Raw genomic sequence first — 20,022 nt, 5'->3', positions numbered from 1 at the left:
TAATAAATATTTCAATCAATCAATCAAAACATAGGCCCTGGGGCCGTCACAGGGCCAATGTCCGGGTAGCTCAGTCAGTAGAGATCTCCAACTCTAGCATGGCTTGGGTGCGGCAAGTCGTGCGGGAGGTACTGGTAGCTGATGGTAGGTGTGGCGCTCCACCTCAGCAATCCATCTCAAAGGGGTCTAGGTCTAGCACATTGTTACAGGGACAGACTTCCGCATTTTACCGGCTGGTACCGACAATAAGCCACTCCTGACCTATTCTTCTGGCTATAGATTATATCAAGTGCTTTAATTTCAAAGAAAAGACAAACCTAGTATAATTGTTGTGTTTGAAATGTTCTGTTCTTTTATACCAGGTATAGGTTGCAATCAAGCATATTTTTGAGTCCAAGGAACAGCAATGTCCCTATGTCCCTCCCTATGTCCTAACCTGTACCAGTGGGGGCAGTAGTACAGTACCAGTAGGGGCAAAAGTGGCGCTGTTGTGCTAGAAACAGAGAGAGATAGATAGTGTTGCACTGTTGCCTGCTAATGACACAGAGAGAGAGAGAGAGAGAGAGAGAGAGGTGTCTGCTAAATGCTAATTCCCCCACACAGTAACTCAGTGTTTCTCGACCGTTTCGGACGCAGGGCGGCTCGCCGGAACCGGGCTGGCTGCAACCTGGGCGCGTTCCTGTGGGTCTGGAAGTTCCGGGGACCCACCAGGGACCCCCACACAGAGCTGCACCACTCAGTTCACACGGGTGTGATTTTCAAATAAAGCGTACCTTACATAGGATGGAATAAACCTTCTAATCCAACACCAAATGCTACCTCACCTACTGTACCCTTATGCATGTATAGACATTTTGTCATTGCTTTGGGCGTGTGTTTTTTTATATCTCCTGGGAGCACCTGGTAGTTATTTTTTCTTTTTTTCCTAACAAATAAATGTGCCTGTAGAAAATAGCCACCATGATAAATCATTAACATTAAACCCACAGCATTGCAATACTGTAGTTTATTTTGATATATCTACGTTTGGGGTGTTTTGTATCATGTGTTATTGTCGCCCATCCCTCTCGGTATTATGGACACTGTACAACATGCGTACATTAGCTCCCCTGTGTCCCTTTTAATTAATGTTAGTGTGTTTTGAAACAATCTCTAGTGATCTCATTGGCCTTGGAAATTAATTATTTTGTAGAGAGCTACTGTTTCATCACCCCTGGGCCAGATGCCATCCCTGGGACACACTCACCTGACTTTGCCAATTAACCCATTCTGACCGGGCACCCATTTTGGTGTTGGCATCATGTTGTGCTTTAGCTATTGAAAAATAGCAGACCTACAAGCTCGTATCGCGCCACCGAGTGGCGCGATACGAGCTTGTAGGTCTGCTATTTTTTTTAAATCGAAGACACTTTTAGAAACTGATCTCAGGTCAGAATGGGTTAATAATGAAACTGTCAGGATGTAATAGACATTTTTAGAATCTGATCTCAGGTTTGATTGATTGATTGAAATATTTATTAACAGTTTGTAGAATTTACAGTACATTTTAAGCACAAACTCAATACAAAGACTGTCAACTGTGAGTGGACGACCCAATTAAGCATTACACTTGTTTACAACAGGGTCCACATTGTTCAATTCATCAAAACATTTAAAGACATACAACCATTTAGAGACATACAAATAGACATTTCTATGTAGCTAGAATGTGTTAACCCACCCTGCCATACAATCAGAGAGATGCCTACCGTACCGATACGTCTGGACAGTTCTGAATGCAAGAACACCGGCAAGAGAACACAAAGCTACGCCCACTGCTTTAGACACCAATCATATCACTGCACTGCAGTATGAGACCAACCTAAAGGCAAGCATTTGGACAATTTAATTGGTTCTGTAATGCTGTTTTTCTTTTCTTTTTTACTCTTAATTGTGCCCACACACTTTGAGCAATGAAAGCTGAGAGATTACATCATTCTCTAGTTGAGTGACTTAGATGTTTAGAGACGGGCAATATGTTCCAGGTGCCGGACCTGACAAACAACCTGTTCTTGTAGTTCAAAGTTCAAGGTTGTACTTTATTGTTTATTGTTGACCTGTGCCCCGAGGGGCACTTTTTCTAGTTCGGGTCCTATTTTCGGCACTGCCTTATCCGTAAACTTATTTTCCTATTTTTACAATTTAGAAAAATATTTGCACCATTGAACTCCACACCCCTCAGCAAAGAGATTCACTCCCGTCAAGGCCCAAGCCCTGAGCCCTGGACCCTCATTGACTTTAATGACGTCAGATACTTGTGCTTGAGGGTGAGAGGCTGCAAGGGCTTCAAATTGTTGTGAAAGAAATGGGACAGCACTTTGAAGATGAGTCCGCCATTCATGACACTTTGCATCACTTTATAAAAACTGTCCTTATTCACAGCCAGTGCCTATACCTACATGCTTGGCCTATTTATACATGTCTATCACGTCTATTTTAGTATGCTATTAGTATTTAGATGCTTGTACATATGTCACGTCCAACCAACATTACTGTCTCCATGCTGAGACTTACTTATCCACTTCCTGTTAAAACGTTAATATAAAAGGTAAAATGCAATGTAACAAGCTAAGAAACGGTGTAATTGCCATGACCAAATCAGCCAAAAGTAACTTTATCAATGATAAAGCAGAGGAAATCAAAAACAATCCTCGAGAGCTCTGGAAGCTACTAAACAACCAACTAGTGGTCAGAAACTAAAAACCAGGTTTACTAACATAAACATCAAATCGAATAACACCCTCATCACTGACAAGCTTGATGTAGCCAACCACTTGAACATCTTCTTTACAAACATTGCAACAATGCTGGCTAACAAACTGCCCTCCCACTCTGGGCGCTTTGGTGTAGAGCACATCAAAGCCTTCTACAAAAACCTAGGTGTTTGTAAAGATGATTTAAAAATGGCAATGGTAACAACTGAGGAGGTACTTAAAAAACTGAGTGCCCTCCAACCCCACAAGGCCACTGGCCATGACAATATTCCCTCCAAATTTCTCAGAGGCTCTACTGCATGCTTTGGCCATGTCTCGGGACCCCCGCCCCCCTCCTCACCCCCAATACAAACTGACTGCAAAAATAACCTTTATAATAGAGAAAATAAATACTGAAACCAGATAAATATATATTTTTATCCCACGTTTTTGCAACCCAGTTTATTCACCCAGTGCCAATTATCTAATGTAATCCTGGGCGCTACACTTCCTCTGCCAACCTGGGGGCCAGCGGACTGACCTCATGCCTCCTTCTATGCATGAGGTGTCCATGCTGCTTCTTTTCACCTGACAGGGGGGAATAACCCTGGCCGGACGTAGCGAGTGGAAGGAACACGTTATTCCGACCAGTTCCTTTTCCCTCCATCAGGCACCTCAGGTATGGGCACTGATGACGCGGATGAGGGAACACTCCCCCAGTGCCCACAGTATCCCCAGCGGGAATCGAACCCAGGACCTTCTAGCTGAGAGGCAACAGCACTACCGACTGTGCCACCGTGCCCCTCTGAAACCAGATATAATCATTAAGGAAAGTGTATGCATGTACTCTGTGTACTATTGTAAACTCTTCATTTCCATTTTCCAGCCATTCACTTGCAAAAAATATATATTTTTATTTATTTTTATAATTTGAGGACCCCCCAAAATAATTTGGCGACCCACTCTAGTGGCCGCGACCCACGGGTTGAGAACCCCTGGATTAGATAATGATGAGATCTGATTATGAGGCTCTGGTCTTGTACAGTGATTATCAGGCTTTCTGTCTATAATAATAATAATAATAATAATAATAATAATAATAATAATAGTTGTTAGAATAATGCCTTACATGACCTACAGTGGACAAATTGTTGCCAATGGCCCTGGTTGAGATAATGCAGGAGTCAACATTTTGATATGAAATCATTGCTAATGTATTTTAAGCCCGGCCTCTACTTCTGCTCTTGCCAAGATGGGCGTTGTGAAAGATGACGTAGTGGCATAAGGTGGCATAGGGGGTGGCACAGCATAGGGGGTGGCACAGCATAGGGGGTGGCACAGCACTGTGTATAAAAGATAACAACTGGACAATGGCCTTTTAGAGGACGGGAGGAGGGTGTGAAAGGACAGTTATGAGGGCTTCTCTAGACACACGCCTGTTTTCATACCTGCATTTGACCATGACATTGTTCTCTTCCTTCTGTCCTTTGTCTTCCTCACCTTCCTCTTCTTGTGACTTCCAGGCACCGTTTAATCTTAGCAGAATGTTTAAGGCTGGAGACATTGTTCTGGGTGGCGCGTTTCCCATCCACATCCAGGCTGTTTTCCCTGAGTTGTCTTTCACCTCCAAACCACAGTACCCGACTTGCAAACAGTGAGTATCACAAATGGAAGTATGAGACATGGGACCTCTTTTTTTTTCTTTTTCTTTTTTTAGTCGGCCTATGTAAGATTATAGTTGACATTGTGTATTTCTACAAAGTCGAATATTCAAAGTTGCAGTATAACATTTTGTGTGTTTAGTTTTTCCATTAACGTGTTCAGATGGTCCCAGACCATGGCTTTTGCAATTACTGAGATCAACAGAAACGTGAGCCTTCTACCCAACGTGACGCTGGGATACAGTCTGTATGACAGCTGCATGCCCTTTGGAGCCGTCCCTGCAGCGCTGTCACTGATCACTGGGAGAGAGGAGCCCTTCCAGCTGGATGAGTCACTGATCACTGGGAGAGAGGAGGCCTTTGGAGCCGTCCCTGCAGCGCTGTCACTGATCACTGGGAGAGAGGAGCCCTTCCAGCTGGATGAGAGCTGTGCTGGCTCTCCTCCGGTGCTGGGGATCGTTTGTACAACTAATTCCATTCACATTTCTAGAATCTTAGGTTTGTACAGAGTGCCCATGGTAAGTTATTTACCTGAACCCCGCTTTACCTTCACCAATTTTAGAGAGAGAGAGAGAGAGAGAGAGAGAGAGAGAGATTTTTGCGGCAAAAATAACCCCTCTTCACCATAACCAATTTGATATTACTGCTGTGTTTTCGTAAATGAATGTCGTACTCACACAAAATAAGTATTAACAAGCGCTTGTGAGTTGCTTGAGCTTGAGACTTAAGAATAACTGCATTTTATACATTTAAATGTCCTGAAAAGTGATGGTTTGCGACTGATTCGATTTGCATATTTTTGGTTATTTGCTCATTTTGAAATCCTTAATATGTTAAGCAATGCACATAGTACATGTGTTGCAGGCAGAACATGTGAGTGGAGCAGAGTGGTTTTAAAAAGGCCTTGACTGTGTTAAAGACTTGACTTAATTGTGCCGATGAATTGTAAATTGTGGGAGACATTTCACAAAACCATGCGTTATTATTATTATTAACAGATATTGTATGTCTTTGGCAGGTCAGTTATGTTGACACGTGCCCCTGTCTGAGTGAGAGGAACCAGTTCCCGTCCTTTTTCAGAACAGTCCCTAGTGATGACTTCCAGGTGAACAGCTACAGACAACATACTGTTGGTATTGAGTAGTTCATGTCATGTTCCACACACTTGGCAAACACCTTCTTCCATTCATCTAGTGAATGTTGATAGATAATTTCTATCTGTTTATATTTTATGCTTGATTGATCATTTCTTTTGACCTTTTGACCCTTTTGGCCCTGTGTAGTGACTTCACGCTGTTAGTGTGAATCACTGTCTCGGTCTCTGTATTTGACCTCGCATGGCTGTCTTATCAGCCAGGCACCTCCCTTCCGAGACAAATTTATCCACTGCCACAGACATTTATCCATTGAGGCCTAGATCGACCTCTGTGTTTTGTAATTTTCCATTTCATCCAGTATAATTCCATCAAGTGCCCGATACTCCTCGGTCGTGCCACGTCGCTTTGTACCATCCTCCATTTTGTATTGTAAAAGTATATATACCGGATTCCATTTTGGGAGACGGTAGAGAGAAACCCAACCTACCAGATCCCTCACGGGAGCTGGCTCTTTATTGTATTTGATTATTATTGCTGTGTTTGTGAATCCTGTTCTATTTCTCTCTGAAACGATGATATAAAATGACTAAACACCTCGCTCTGCCTGGACTTCTCTCCTTGGGGGGAAATAAGGTAATATTTTGGTTATGGGGTAATCCTTCCTGTTCATATTGGCTATTTACTTAAAGTATTTTGGTCAAAGCTAAAGTTAAGTATTTGTATTGTAATGGGATTACTCCTAAAGTAGTTTGAGGCTTCCGGGGCATTTTGGTTCTGTTCCGGAGAGCACTCGCAGCTTCATTTAGCCCTCTGCTATCGAAGATATTTTGATTAACTTATAGTTACAGGGGCTTACAGTCCCCCCTGTCATTTTTTATCATGATGGGATAAAATACCCATCAAATGTAATAATCAATAGTTGTCACCAAGTAACATTTACTCGGTTACATTACAAGTAAATCAGGTAAAAACTTTGTGTCAGATCCTGTGTCTACTATAGGTGATACATGACCTTTGACATGATCTAAATATCTCAATAGAAGAGCAGGGAGACAAAATACCACTAGCAATTTACAATTTACAATTTAGGCATTTAGCAGACGCTCTTAATCCAGAGCGACTTACATTAAGCAAGAACAAAAAAGCATGGGAATACATCACATAAAAACATTTATCATGAAACATGCGTAAGCTAAGAAAGTAACAGTGGAATATCTATATAATGAAAGTATACATATAAACTATACAGCTATACTACTATGCTATACATATGTACTATGACGTTGTCGTATAATTCCTTATAAATGAACCAATATTATTATCACTAAGTAAGTAAAATGGCTTGACTCATCATATGGACCTACTGTAAATACAGTCTGTAGGGTCTCTCACTCCTCAGAGGCAGGAAATGATTACATTTCACATCTATTGTTCTAAAAACCTTTGAGGCTGCTCGGAGGTGTGAATGAAACCAGATCCTATTGTTCGCCACAAGAACATGTGTTCGCATAGTCCTGCGACCAAAATGAGTGGATTTAAACTGTTCCACATTTTTTCTAAGAATGACTTTTACAATCGGTCACCATAGAAAGATATAGACGCTATTGTTGTAACTGTTAATAGTGAGTGCAACTTGTACTCATTTAGAATGTGCTATAAGATTATAGTGTTCGCTCCATTGGGTTAAACCGTGTTAATTCACTTCTTAAAATAGAATGTTCAGTTCTATTTGTAGTTCCGTTAAACATTGCCTAACTATAAGTCTGTTTCCGTTTCATATACTTTTAGTTATGATTAACTATGTTCATAAGAGTCTGTTCAGTTTACATTTAAGTCTTGTTAAGTTTTAACTATGTATTCATTATATCTGTTTATAGTCTAAAAATTAGGACTCCAGTTGAAACAGGATCAGGTTCTTTTGTCCTCTCTGCTCTCCAACCGGAAAGAGCTATCTCATTGGTCAAAAGTCAGGAAACGCCTGCCGTATGTCCGAGGAGAGGAGGGACCTAGTTACAATATATAAGGAAAGGGTTCAGGGTTGATCGAGGTTGCTCATGGAAATCCGGTGCTCATTTTCGGCTAAAACAAAGTACTGTATGTTTTGATCCAGAGACCCAGAGGACTGTTTTCCTTTGTGCCTTTTGTCTTGACTGTAGACGGTTCTTTTTTTGGCTGCAAATAAAGACGGCTGCTTTAAAGGACCTATAACATAAAATTCAACTTTTTCAATTTCTTTTGTGTTTTTGGGGCTCCAATGTGTGTTTTCTATCCCCACAAATAACCAATTTTGAACAATCAGGCCTTCATGTCATATGGGTGTTTTAATGGAAATTGCACCCTCTCCACCTCAGGACAGTGTGGTACTGCAGGTGCAAAGTCCAGAAAGAATTGCCAAGGCCTGGTTATATCAGAGTGGTGATTGAGGCTCAAACCATTAGAAATAACTTTGAGGGACATAGACAATATGATTATTAAATATTAAAAGCAGTTTTAAAATGCATGCTACGTCCGGCCGGGGAAATTCCCCTCTGTCAGGTGAAAAGAAGCAGCTTGGACTCCTCATGCATTGAAGGAGGCATGAGGTCAGTCCGCTGCCCCCCCCCCCCCCAGGTTGGCAGAGGAAGTGTAGCGCCCAGGATTACATTAGATAATTGGCACTGGGTGAAAAGAAAACTGGGTTACAAAAATCGTGGGATAAAAATTTAAGTAAAAAAAAAAAAAAGCATGTTATTTGCGCTTTAAACTCACTTCATCTGTACCTGACCCGGTTTTTCCTACATCTGCTGCACGCTGGTTTTTGTTCTTCAGAAAAGAAAGGCCACCTCAACGTGCTATGACTATACATACAATGCAATTATAGTGCTGTCTACATAACATGCTATAAGTCTGTATCAAATGCTATCTAAGTCTATACAGAAATGCTATCTAAGGGGGCCCAATTGTATAGGTATTGCATTAATATACTCTACCGAAGAAATTATATATATATATGAATCCATTCTTTATCCAATCAGGTGCGAGCTGTGCTCCAGATCCTGAGGCGGTTCCGATGGACTTGGGTTGGAGTGGTGTTTGTTGGTCACGAGGGCAGCAGTAAACCCGCCCAGTCCTTCCTGTCTGAGCTGGCGAGGTCCGGTCTGGGCTGTGCGGCCTATGTGGAGCTTCTGCCACGACGAGACCCAGCTGAACGTCAGAGGATCGTCACTGTGATGAAGACGTCCACAGCTCGTGTGGTCATTCCATTCTTATATGGGCCCGATATGATTCATCTCATGGAAGAGGTTGGTGCCATGCAGTGGCGTGCACAGATATACACTAGGGGGTGCTAGAGCACCCTTTTGGCAATGCTGTGCTCTTAAAAAAAAAAAAAAAAAAAAAGATTTTTTTTTTCTTAATTTGTAGTGTGTGGAAATAGCAGACCTACAAGCTCGTAGCGCGCCACTCGGTGAGCTATGAGCTTGTAGATCTGCTATTTTTCAATAGCTAAAGCACCAAAATGGGTTCCCGCCCCAAAATGCGCTGCACAAGGTGCCCTTTTTTCACTTGAGCACCTGCCCCTCTAAATGTCTGTGCACGCCACTGGTGCCATGATTCATGTTCACTCATTAATTGAGGGAGTCATAATTAAAACTCAATTTGTTTTTCAATGCTATATTGAAGACCCGGCCTTTACATCTGTGTGTTGGTTTAAAAAAATATTTTGAACCAAAGAAAAGCAGATAACTCGATCCACCCCCTCTTCCCCTCTCATGCAAGTAATTGAAAAATGTATATGCAAAATGTACATGTTGGAGTTAGGTGGTGTGTGTAGTGTGTGTGTGTGTGTGTGTGTGTGTGTGTGTGTGTGTGTGTGTGTGTGTGTGTGTGTGTTCGTGTGCGTGTGTGTGTGTGTGTGTGTGTGTGTGTGTGTGTGTGTGTGTGTGTGTGTGTGTGTGCGTGCGTGTGTGCGTGCGTGCGTTGTGTCACTCTCTGTCAGGTGGAAACCTCATATGTCCAAAACTGTTATGTTCCATGCAAAAGTAAAAATCACACCAGTGTGAACCAAGTGGTGCACTCCCGTCTATTGGTTCTCTGTATCGTTCCAATTTGTATCGTTCCAATTTCTTCTCTGTATTGTTCCAATTTCTTCTCTGTATCGTTTGCGTCCAGCAGGTGGCAGCCATGTCACATACTTCTCTCGTTCCAATTTCACGCATGCGCACACCACTCGTGCTCACACAGGTACCTCGGTACATCACAAACAGGTACACAGCTACACGGACATTGCATGCTGGATGTAGAAGTGGTTGCACCACTTAAAAAATTTAGAGAGTTTCTGCCTGACAGCAATGATATCACATTCACTATCAAGGACCACACCACCAACAAAGAAAACGTTTGACAGGTTTATTGACAACAGGAAGAAGGACATGATCATGAACACCATGCCCACAGGGATATGGCCCACGACGGGCCATCGACGGCGTCTGGGATTTGAGCCGAGGTGGGGAACCTTCGCGGATCCGGCATGCTCCCGAGGCACGTCAGACCCCCCTTAGGGATCTGTTAGGAGATGTTAGAGGGAGTATAGGATGAGAATTAGGGTGGGGGGGGGGGGGGGGGGGGTGGGACGACGAAAGCGAGAACGGGGGGAGAACCGGGGGTTGGATGGGCTTTATATACACGGGGGGAGGTGACCCGATAGGAGGTGGAGGTAGCTGCATTGGAGGTGTGGCCCTGCTCCTGAACTTCAGCTTTGAGCTCCATAAAAAGAAGGAAAGAAATTGCACGCACGCACACACACACACACACACACACACACACACACACACACACACACACACACACACACACACACACACACACACACGTGTCTGTCTTTCAAGTTGGAAAGATAATATATGCTTTGCTTATCATATTTTAGATTTATAGGCTAACCAAAAGTCTATAATGAACACAGGTGGTGAAGCAGAATGTGACAGGTCTCCAGTGGATAGCTACCTTGCCCTGGGCCAACACTCACATCCTCCATGCTCCTCACTTCATGGCCTTCCTGAGAGGCACCCTGGGCTTCACCCTCCGTCGTGCAGATAACCTGCCAGGTCTCAAGGACTACTTGTCAAAAATACACCCTGACAATGACCCCGACTACAGACATGAAAATAGCATGGTATGTATTATTTTATTATTATGTAGTATTATAGTATTAACATAGCTACACATTCAATTTGACGTCTACTTATTTAAAGGACCTATAACATAAAATTCAACTTTTTTAATTTCTTTTGTGTTTTTGGGGCTCCCATATGTGTGTTTTCTATCCCCACAAATAACCAATTTTGAACAATCAGGCTTTCATATCATATTGGTGCTTTAATGGAAATTGCTCTCAGGAACAGCTCAACTGATTTTGGTCTCATCGTGATGTCATCAATGTCACCCTACTTTGTATAATTCCTCCTCTTCTTCAGTCTTCAGTTCCAAATTTGCATTTCCACTTTGTTTACATTGTCCACCATTGTTGATTTTCCAAGCTGGCATGGAATGGAAACAAGCCTGGCGTTATCTAGCATCAGTATTATAATGACTCAAATATTAAATAATCTGCATATCAGCACCCCCACCACCTCAGGACATTGTGGTACTGCAGCTAAAACTGCTTTCAAAGTCCAGAAAGAAATGACAAGGACTGGTTATATCAGAGTGGTGATTGAGGCTCAAACCATTAGAAATAAGTTTGAGGGACATAGACAATATGATATTAAATATTAAAAGCAGTTTTAAAATGCATGTTATTTGCGCTTTAACCACTTAAACCCTATGTGGTTAAGCGGAGTTCCTCAGGGCTCTATAGTAGTAGTGTGTTTTCTGTTTTCTGTTAGTTCACTCATTGTGAGCTTGTCGATTTGCTATTGTCCTGCCAAAGCCTTCCTCACAGGTGTTTAAGTGGTTAAACCCTATATGCTTTGTTTACTGGAGTCCCCCAGGTATATAGAGACATGGGGGGGACTCCAGTAAACAAAGCATGGCCCCTTCCTGTTTGTTGCTCTATAAGTTCATAATGCAATGCGATGCAATTGAGAGATTGATGTAGAGCTGCTGTTTTCGTCAACAATATTAATCCCAAAATAGGGATGCTATAGTGTTCAAGTTTTTTAAATATTCACAACGTATTACATTTAAAGTATATACAGTAAGCTTTAAATTGAACTCATATTTTAAAAAGTAACTCAATTTAAAGTAAAGTTTAAAAGCTTAAAGGTCTGTTTTTGCTTTGAGTGACACATCACATGATGAAATTGAGGTCAAAATCAATGGTCATGGTACTTGCAAGCTCCTTCTTTAGGGCTTTCTCTGCCTGTATTACAGGCAGTACAGTACAGAGAGAGACAGGAAGAGAACATATGACAGATATGCAGTAGGACGTATAGGGCTCGGGACTCAAACTCTCGATTCACTGTCAGGCTACAGTAGGTTGCAGGCTTACGAGCTACTTTAAGACGGAGATCAAATTCACTTCCTTGTTTTCATTTTGAAGCAACAGCATGAATGCTCAGTGCGGTTAGGGTTAGGTTTGGGTGGGGATAGCCTGAGCTAACGTGTTAGGTTTCTGGTCTAGAGGGGCGGGTCGCGGCTCAGATTTGCGCACGCCCTGATTGGATCTCATCGATCTGTCCGTCACCCCCGGCCCCTCCTCTCCCCCCTAGTGCAGCGCTACGTCACAACATTTGGAGCGACGCCCACCCGGAAGGGTTGACTCCCACCTTTAGACCAGAGCGGCCAATGCGTTCCTCCAGGCTTTACATTTTTGCACCAACAAAAATGAAAGCCTGGTACCGAGGCTAGGGTGGGGATAGGGTTAGTATGGGGCTCTATGGTCGGAATATTGGGTAGTCAGTTTTTGTTGGACTAACGCTACACACCTGTGCAATGTGCCGTTCGTTTTAGCACTCGTCATGCAAAGTTTAAATTAATCATCAGTCTTGATGGTGTTCCTTCAGGTGAGGCAGTTTTGGGAGCACTCATTTCAGTGTAAATTTGCACCCCTTCCGTCGGAGTGGGTGGATGCAGGTGGACGGGTCTGTACTGGACACGAGGACCTAGCAACGGCAGAAAATAACTTTTTGGATATGTCTGACCTCAGAGCCACGTATAATGTATACAAGGCTGTGTATGCTCTGGCCCATGCCCTCCATGACATGTTGCAGTGTGTGCCAGGAAGAGGGCCTTTCACTGGGCACAGCTGTGCCACTTTGCAGACAATACAGCCATGGCAGGTGGGATGTTAATTCACAGTTTGCCTCATGTTTATGTGTTTGGCATTGATCAAAAGCGTACAGAAAGGACATACTGTAGGATGAATAATGTTGCTGTTTGAAAACCACAAGTGTATTTTTATTTTAAGTTTTTTGTTTATTTTCATCTTGAAAAATACAGGAATCAAACTGGGTTAAATAAAACAAACCAACAAACAAAAACTGAAGAAAATACACTATTGCAGCCACTCCTATGGACGACGTTACATTTTTGTCGTTGCCTTTTTTATACAAAAAACCTGTTTGGAAGGCGGGCCTTTACTATTGTGTACATTGTATGTAGTAGTATCGAATACTGGACTACTCGCCCCGGTGCTTGCCTGTTTTTCCTCCCGGAAATTTTCCCCAGTGAGGGGGATAACTTTGTAATATGCTATTGGCTGTTTGTATTCTTTTTGGAAAAATATAAAAAGATACTCCCGTGGAAAGGCTATATTATTTGACTTATATTGACCCTATAAACAATTTAGTATTATTTAGTATATGTAAGGTTTTGCCCCCTCAAATGGTACCTCGTCAGATAATCCCCCACATATCCTACAACAACTTCTGTGAACCGACTTCACTGTAGTAGCTTTTCATAAATTATATTTGTACTTAGGCTGTTCTGCTGTCATGAAAGTTTATAGTTAGAGAAATTCAAAGTCCAGCCGTCTGCTGTCCAGCCTCTCCCACCCCTTACTGGGGGGAAAATTCTGGGAGGAAAACAGAAACGGGGCGAGTAGCCTTAAAGTATCTTGCTATCTTGCTCTTCATAACTTTTCCCATCACCATTTATAGCTTATGTATTACCTGGAAAAGGTTAACTTCACGGTCACCACATCATTTGATGATGATGTATCATTTGATGAGAATGGTGACGCTTTACCAAGCTATGATGTCATAAACTGGGTGTGGCTCCCTGATGGAAGCGCAAAGCTTCACAACGTAGGTGTGTACAAGAAGTCGTCCACAGCTGGTGAAGAACTCATCCTTGATGAAGACAGAATCTTCTGGAGCTTTGAGTCCACAAAGGTCACTTTCACTTTCTCCAATAGCTAATGTTGTGCTAATGGTGTTAATGTAATATAATTATTGTCTCCACCAGGCCGAAGGCATGGGGGGAGAGTATGTTTTGCACTCCGTCTGTCCGTCCGTGTGTCCGTCCGTCTGTGAGCAGCTAATCTCCGGCACCGTTAACCCGGTCGATGCCAAATTTTGCACACACACTCCCTGGATGCCAACGATGAACCTCTGCCCCAAAATTTCCAGAACGGCCTGTTATAGCGCCACCAGGAGGCCGCTTTGTGCAAAACAAGTTTTTGCACAGTACACCTACAGATTTTGTCCAAACATCGCGCAAATTGGTACACAGTCTCTCTAGTTTAAATAATAATTCAGATTGTATTAATATTAACTCTACTACATACTTTCTTATGCTTACTCAAGTAATTATTTACAAATACTATCCTCCTGGTGGAGACCTGTGCCCAGAAGGGCACTTTTTCTAGTTATCTCTGCTAGACAACCAGACTGGGAGGCAGATATAGGGCCTGTTAGTGTGTGTGTGTCTGGGTGTCGTGTCATTGTTCCGACGGCACATTATTTTGACGTGCCGTTGGTCCGACTGGCCACGTTAGTAACCCCATCTCTACCCTTAATGGCCGCCCGCAACCTAGCCTTGATCCCAGGCTTACTCAACTGCGAAGAGAAAAGCCTGGTCACAATATAAAGCAGAGAGTGCATAGCCGGAAGTGCATCCGTCAGATGGATTTTCACCTGATATGATTTTTTTTTTTACCAATCACAAAACTTGTTTCATTCACAGAGAATGTAAACAGATTTGTAAAGCGTCAACGTCATTTCCTTGAGCCGTACTTCCGCCAAAATCCTGCTACTTCCGTCAAATTTCAGCAATGCACTCTACAGCGTATAATTGTGCCCAGTGTGCCCGCAAACCCATGACTTGCACAGCCTTGGCTGTGCAAGTCTAAGTGGTTTAGACGGACATGATCATTGTTGCTTTCCTCTAAAGCCTCCTAGGTCAGTGTGCAGTGAGAGTTGTTCCCCTGGAACCCGTGTGGCCAGAAGGAAAGGAGAACCTGTCTGCTGCTTTGACTGCATTGCTTGTTCTGAGGGACAGATCAGCAACCAAACTGGTAGGTTTTTAGTTATGTAGCTATGCACAGCACAGTACATGTAGTACTGTATAGGTAATCTTTGGGACGATTTTGTACTTTTCTGCCCATTTAACCTTGCCCTCCTTGTTAGATTCTGCAGACTGTCTCAGTTGTCCAGAGGACTTCTGGTCCAATCCCCAGCATGACCACTGTGTCCCTAAGAGCGTGGAGTTCCTCTCCTACCATGAGGCCCTGGGTATCTCCTTGACAACCATCTCATTGCTAGGCACACTTATCTCGGCCATTGTCATGGGAATCTTCATCTATCATCGAAACACACCCATGGTACGCGCCAACAACTCAGAACTAAGCTTCCAACTTTTGCTGTCACTCAAACTATGTTTCTTGTGCTCACTACTGTTCATTGGTCGTCCCAGACTGTGGACTTGTCAGCTGAGACATGCAGTATTTGGGATCAGCTTTGTGCTGTGTGTCTCATGTATCCTGGTAAAGACTATGGTGGTGTTGGCTGTGTTCAAGGCCTCCAAGCCTGGGGGTGCAGACATTATGAAGTGGTTTGGTGCTATGCAGCAGAGAGGAACAGTTTTGACTCTCACTGCAATCCAGGCAATAATCTGCACAGCCTGGCTGGTGTCTGCCTCACCAACTCCTCATAAAAACACACAATACCACAGTGATAGGATAGTCTATGGGTGTGAAGTGGGATCAACAGTTGGTTTTGCAGTGTTACTAGGTTATATTGGTTTACTGGCTCTCCTCAGCTTCCTCCTAGCATTCATGGCAAGGAATCTTCCAGACAACTTCAATGAAGCAAAGTTAATCACTTTCAGCATGTTGATCTTCTGTGCCGTGTGGATAGCCTTCATCCCAGCATATATCAGTTCTCCAGGCAAATATGCAGATGTAGTGGAGGTATTTGCTATTTTAGCATCTAGTTTTGGCCTTTTGGTGGCTCTGTTTGGACCAAAGTGTTACATAATGCTTTTGAAACCTGAGAGAAACACCAAGAAGTCCATCATGGGTCGCGGTGCCTCCAAGACATAGAAGCAGAAATTGATAAAGAAATATGATTACCCTCCCTTGAAGGCTACATTTGGTGATTTTAGACATAATAGATAAGATAAAGCGGACACAGGGTGAAGTAAGCATGCAGTGCCTTAAAATTGATGAGTAAATTTCTTCTCCCTTTTCACACACTTACACACTTACACACTGATTTCAATGAGATGTGTGGTGTTTTCATGCAGGTCAAATGCAAAGGGAGAAAACAGCAGCCCCACACTTGCTGTGCAGGTATAACTAAGATTTTAAAGATGTGGTGAAATGGAGAAACTGATAGCTATAGGCTAATCATACATTATCTGTGCTCTGATAATATAAGTGTTCTGTTTTTAACCCATTTTAGCATGTTAGCATTATGATATGCTTTAGCTATTGAAAAATAGCAGATCTACAAGCTCATAGCGCACCACCGAGTGGCGCGCTACGAGCTTGTAGGTCTGCTATTTTTGAAAAATCGAAGAACGACTGACATAGAAACATAGCTTTTTCAGAAAACTTAGAAGACATAATCTGATCTCAGGTCAAAATGGGTTAAACAGAAGCCTTGTATTATTGGTGGAATCAATTAATTATATGTCATAGTCAGTCAAAAATGTGGAATGCCCTACCATCAACCATCAAAAATCGTGACTCCCTATAGGCCTATCCCACCATAAAAGAGCACCTGTCTGCAATGTGGAACTGGACCGTCACCTTGACAAGTCTTCTAGTTTGTCAAAAGAAATTAACCTCTGTAAATATACTTTTACTGCTCCTAGTATACATTTTGTATAGCGTATAGTACCGTATGTCGTTATGTGTCTTGATGAATTGAATACACAGGATCACGATGGAAACAAGCGTTTGACGTTATCCTTTTAGAATTATTGTATAAATGTACCTCTTTTTGCAAACTGTTAATAAAGTATTGAGTCTGTTCATCCTGGTGCTATAATAGTCAATTCCCAAACATCAGCCTTATGCTCTGAACCCTCATAACCCTACTACCAACCAGTGTGCAGTGTGCACGCACACGTGTCACGTGAAATTACATAATTACTTGCGCAAGCAGAGTGCGCAAGTAATAGTTTCGCCCGGGACTAGTATGCACCGTCCCAGCCAACCCGCCACTTTTGATGGGTATGCACCGTCCCAGCAAATTGTGCCTGATTTGCTGGGACCAGATTACATGGTGTGTATTATGTATAACTAGCTTTCAATGATGACGTAAGAAATATGTGGATTAAAGGACCCAATGCCCAGAGTGTAATTGGTTTTCGATGGTGACGTAATGACGATATGTTTTAGTGTTGGGAGGATTAAAGGGATAGTTCAGATTTTTTTAACTTAAGTTGTATGAAATACTTGCCATTAATATAGTGGTTGCAACTGTATTCATTGATTGCCAGAGTCCTGTGGTGGGAGTTCTGCTCTGGTTTTAGTGAATATTAAGTAGTTCCGGTCATTTTGTGGGGGGCACTGGGGCCACGCAGTAAAAGTAAATTTATCCACAAAACGAACGTAATTTGTATTGGTGACCTTTAAAAAAAATATTAGCATGACTTTCGTTGAACTTTGACCCCTCTATCACATGGAACTATTTTTTGGGCGTAGTGATATGGACACAAAAAACATAGTTCTGTGTGATAGAGTGGTAAAAAAAGAACGAAAGTTGCACTCATATTTTAGAAATAGGTCAACAATACAAATGACGTTAGTTTTGTCAATTCATTTATTTTTACTGTGTGGCCCCCAGCACCCCCCACAAAATGACCGGAACTACTTGATATTTCACCAAAACCAGAGCAGAACTCCCACCACGGGACTCGGGCAATCAATTAATACAGTTGCAACCACTATATTAATGGCAAGTATTTCATACAACTTAAGTTCAAAAAATCTGAACTAACCCTTTAAAGGTAATGCTCCTGTGGATACATGTAAGTGGCGGGTTGGCTGGGACGTTGGGTAGGCGCAAAGTAACCACAGTATACCGCTAATCAACTTACAAATTACATATACATACATAGTATATGTATAACTAGCTCTCAATGATGACGTAAGAAATATGTGGATTAAATTTACACCTAATTCATTCATGGCCTACTAGTGTGCAACAAGCAAGTATGCACTCGACAGAGTGCAGTTCTAGTTATTTGTATTATTGTTCTTAGCCTTGGTACCAGGCTTTGATTTTTGTTGGTGCAAAAATTGAAAGCCTGGAGGAACGCATTGGCCGCTCTGGTCTAAAAGTGGGAGTCAACCCTTCCGGGTGGGCGTCGCTCCAAATGATGTGACGTAGCGCTGCACTAGGGGGGAGAGGAGGGGCCGGGGGTGACGGACAGATCGATGAGATCCAATCAGGGCGTGCGCAAATCTCAGCCGCGACCTGCCCCTCTAGACCAGAAACCTAACACATTAGCTCAGGCTATTGTTCTCTTGAATTTCACTACATAAATACATTATTTTGGGAATTTGCACCTTTTTGTTTTTTCACACACTTGTTTTTTCATGTCGTATGAAAGCAGGGAATCATACCTTCAAATTGGTTGTTCAGTTTGACCCACCAGTTGGAGATATGGCTTGAAAGGTTTACTTCTGTGGTCTCTAACAATACACCTAGCTACATGTTTAAGCATTTATTTCATATTTACATGTCAATTTACACAGACACTTATTTCAGACATGCTCTAGTATGTGGAGTCTGCCTGTACTAAACTCATCTTTGAAATCATTCATACGAGCAAAAAGGAACGCGGGCTGGTTAGGAATTCCCTTCACAATCATATACCGCAATATTTGCGCATCCTGGCGCTTAATCACTATTTCAGGAATAAATAGCCTTGCACACATTACCATACAGATAGGCATACACATTGGCCTCGGTTACGTGCACAAAATGATGAGTAGGCTATATTCTTCTGTAGACTGTAGTCACTGTACGGCTCTGGGTTTGGAGTTCCAGTGATCCAGCTGTGTGACACTGTTCCACCACTTTTGCTTTGGCAATGTAAACATATTTTTCCCATGCCAATAAAGCTCTTTGAATTGAATTGATACACGTCATAAGTGATCGCAGAAATGTGCTGTCGCTTTGAAATGACAGCGTAGTACATCCCGATTCTAGAGGCAAATCCACTCCTCTGTCCTCACATTGAATCCTCTCCTCCTCACTGGGGGCGGAGCGAGTGGAGGACGCGAGTGGAGTGAGCGAGTGTGAAAGTTGTGTTATTGGAATTTGGTTAAAGGTTTATTGCTCACGGTCACACGGTTCATGAGCTATGCCCGTTTAAACTTTTTTAAGTTGTGGGCTTCGCGTCCTCACCTCTAGAGGCTGTCCCGATCAGAAATCAGGGCCAAGCGTCATTTTCAAATGATTGGAATCTGATCGGGAGCCAAAAAAAACCCCCCACCATACAGTATGTGACCAGACAAGAGCCTGCCATCGTGCAAATTCCAGCTTTTCACCAGAAGAGGAAAACTTATTTTCTTCTAAATGAGTCAATAGCACAGGCAGACTCTTCACATACTAGAGTATGTCTGAAATAAGTGTCAGAGCTGAAATTGACATCAGGCTTATCCACACTTTTCCTGGGCTGTGTGTGCTCCAGTTCCTGTCGCATCCACACTCCAGTATAAAGACAATACCAAGAATAAAATGGTAAATGGTGCATTTATATAGCTTCAGAGATTGTGCATTACATTCACCCATTCACACACACATTCATACACCGATGGCGGCGGAAACCATGCAAGGCACCAACCAGCACATCAGGAGCAATTAGGGGTTCAGTGTCTTGCTCCAGGACACTTGGACACTAACTCTAGCGGCTTTGAACTGGTGACCTTGCGATTACCATCCAGCCACTCTACCCCTGACCCACCGCCACAAGACTATATTCCAACATCTAACCTCCAAGCAGTCAACAAATTCCCAGCAGCCCCGAGTCAGTGCCAGTGCGCAATCACAACCACTGGGTAAGAGATCCTCCTATGTCCTACGTGTATATGAGGATCTGACCGAGCTGAACCCACTGTGCACGGGACCAATGGTGCCTCAAGAGACATGAGTGCAT

The 20,022-nt window shown here is 42.8% G+C and overlaps 1 protein-coding gene across 1 annotated transcript; it reads left to right on the top strand.

Annotated features, from left to right (window-relative positions):
• Positions 1–4,569: 4,569 nt before the first annotated feature.
• Positions 4,570–15,949, top strand: LOC310877345 (extracellular calcium-sensing receptor-like; the record flags this gene model as incomplete). Its single annotated transcript, XM_083791163.1, has 6 exons — positions 4,570–4,851; positions 8,505–8,771; positions 12,471–12,746; positions 13,566–13,799; positions 14,800–14,923; positions 15,036–15,949. The coding sequence occupies 6 exons, from the start codon at positions 4,570–4,572 to the stop codon at positions 15,947–15,949; spliced, it is 2,097 nt and encodes a 698-aa protein (XP_083647289.1).
• Positions 15,950–20,022: the final 4,073 nt, after the last annotated feature.

Source organism: Protomyctophum parallelum (assembly GCF_964188405.1).
Source record: "Protomyctophum parallelum genome assembly, chromosome: 2".
In the NCBI taxonomy this organism is placed as follows: Eukaryota; Metazoa; Chordata; class Actinopteri; order Myctophiformes; family Myctophidae; genus Protomyctophum; species Protomyctophum parallelum.
This window is presented reverse-complemented; position numbering and strand designations above follow the sequence as displayed.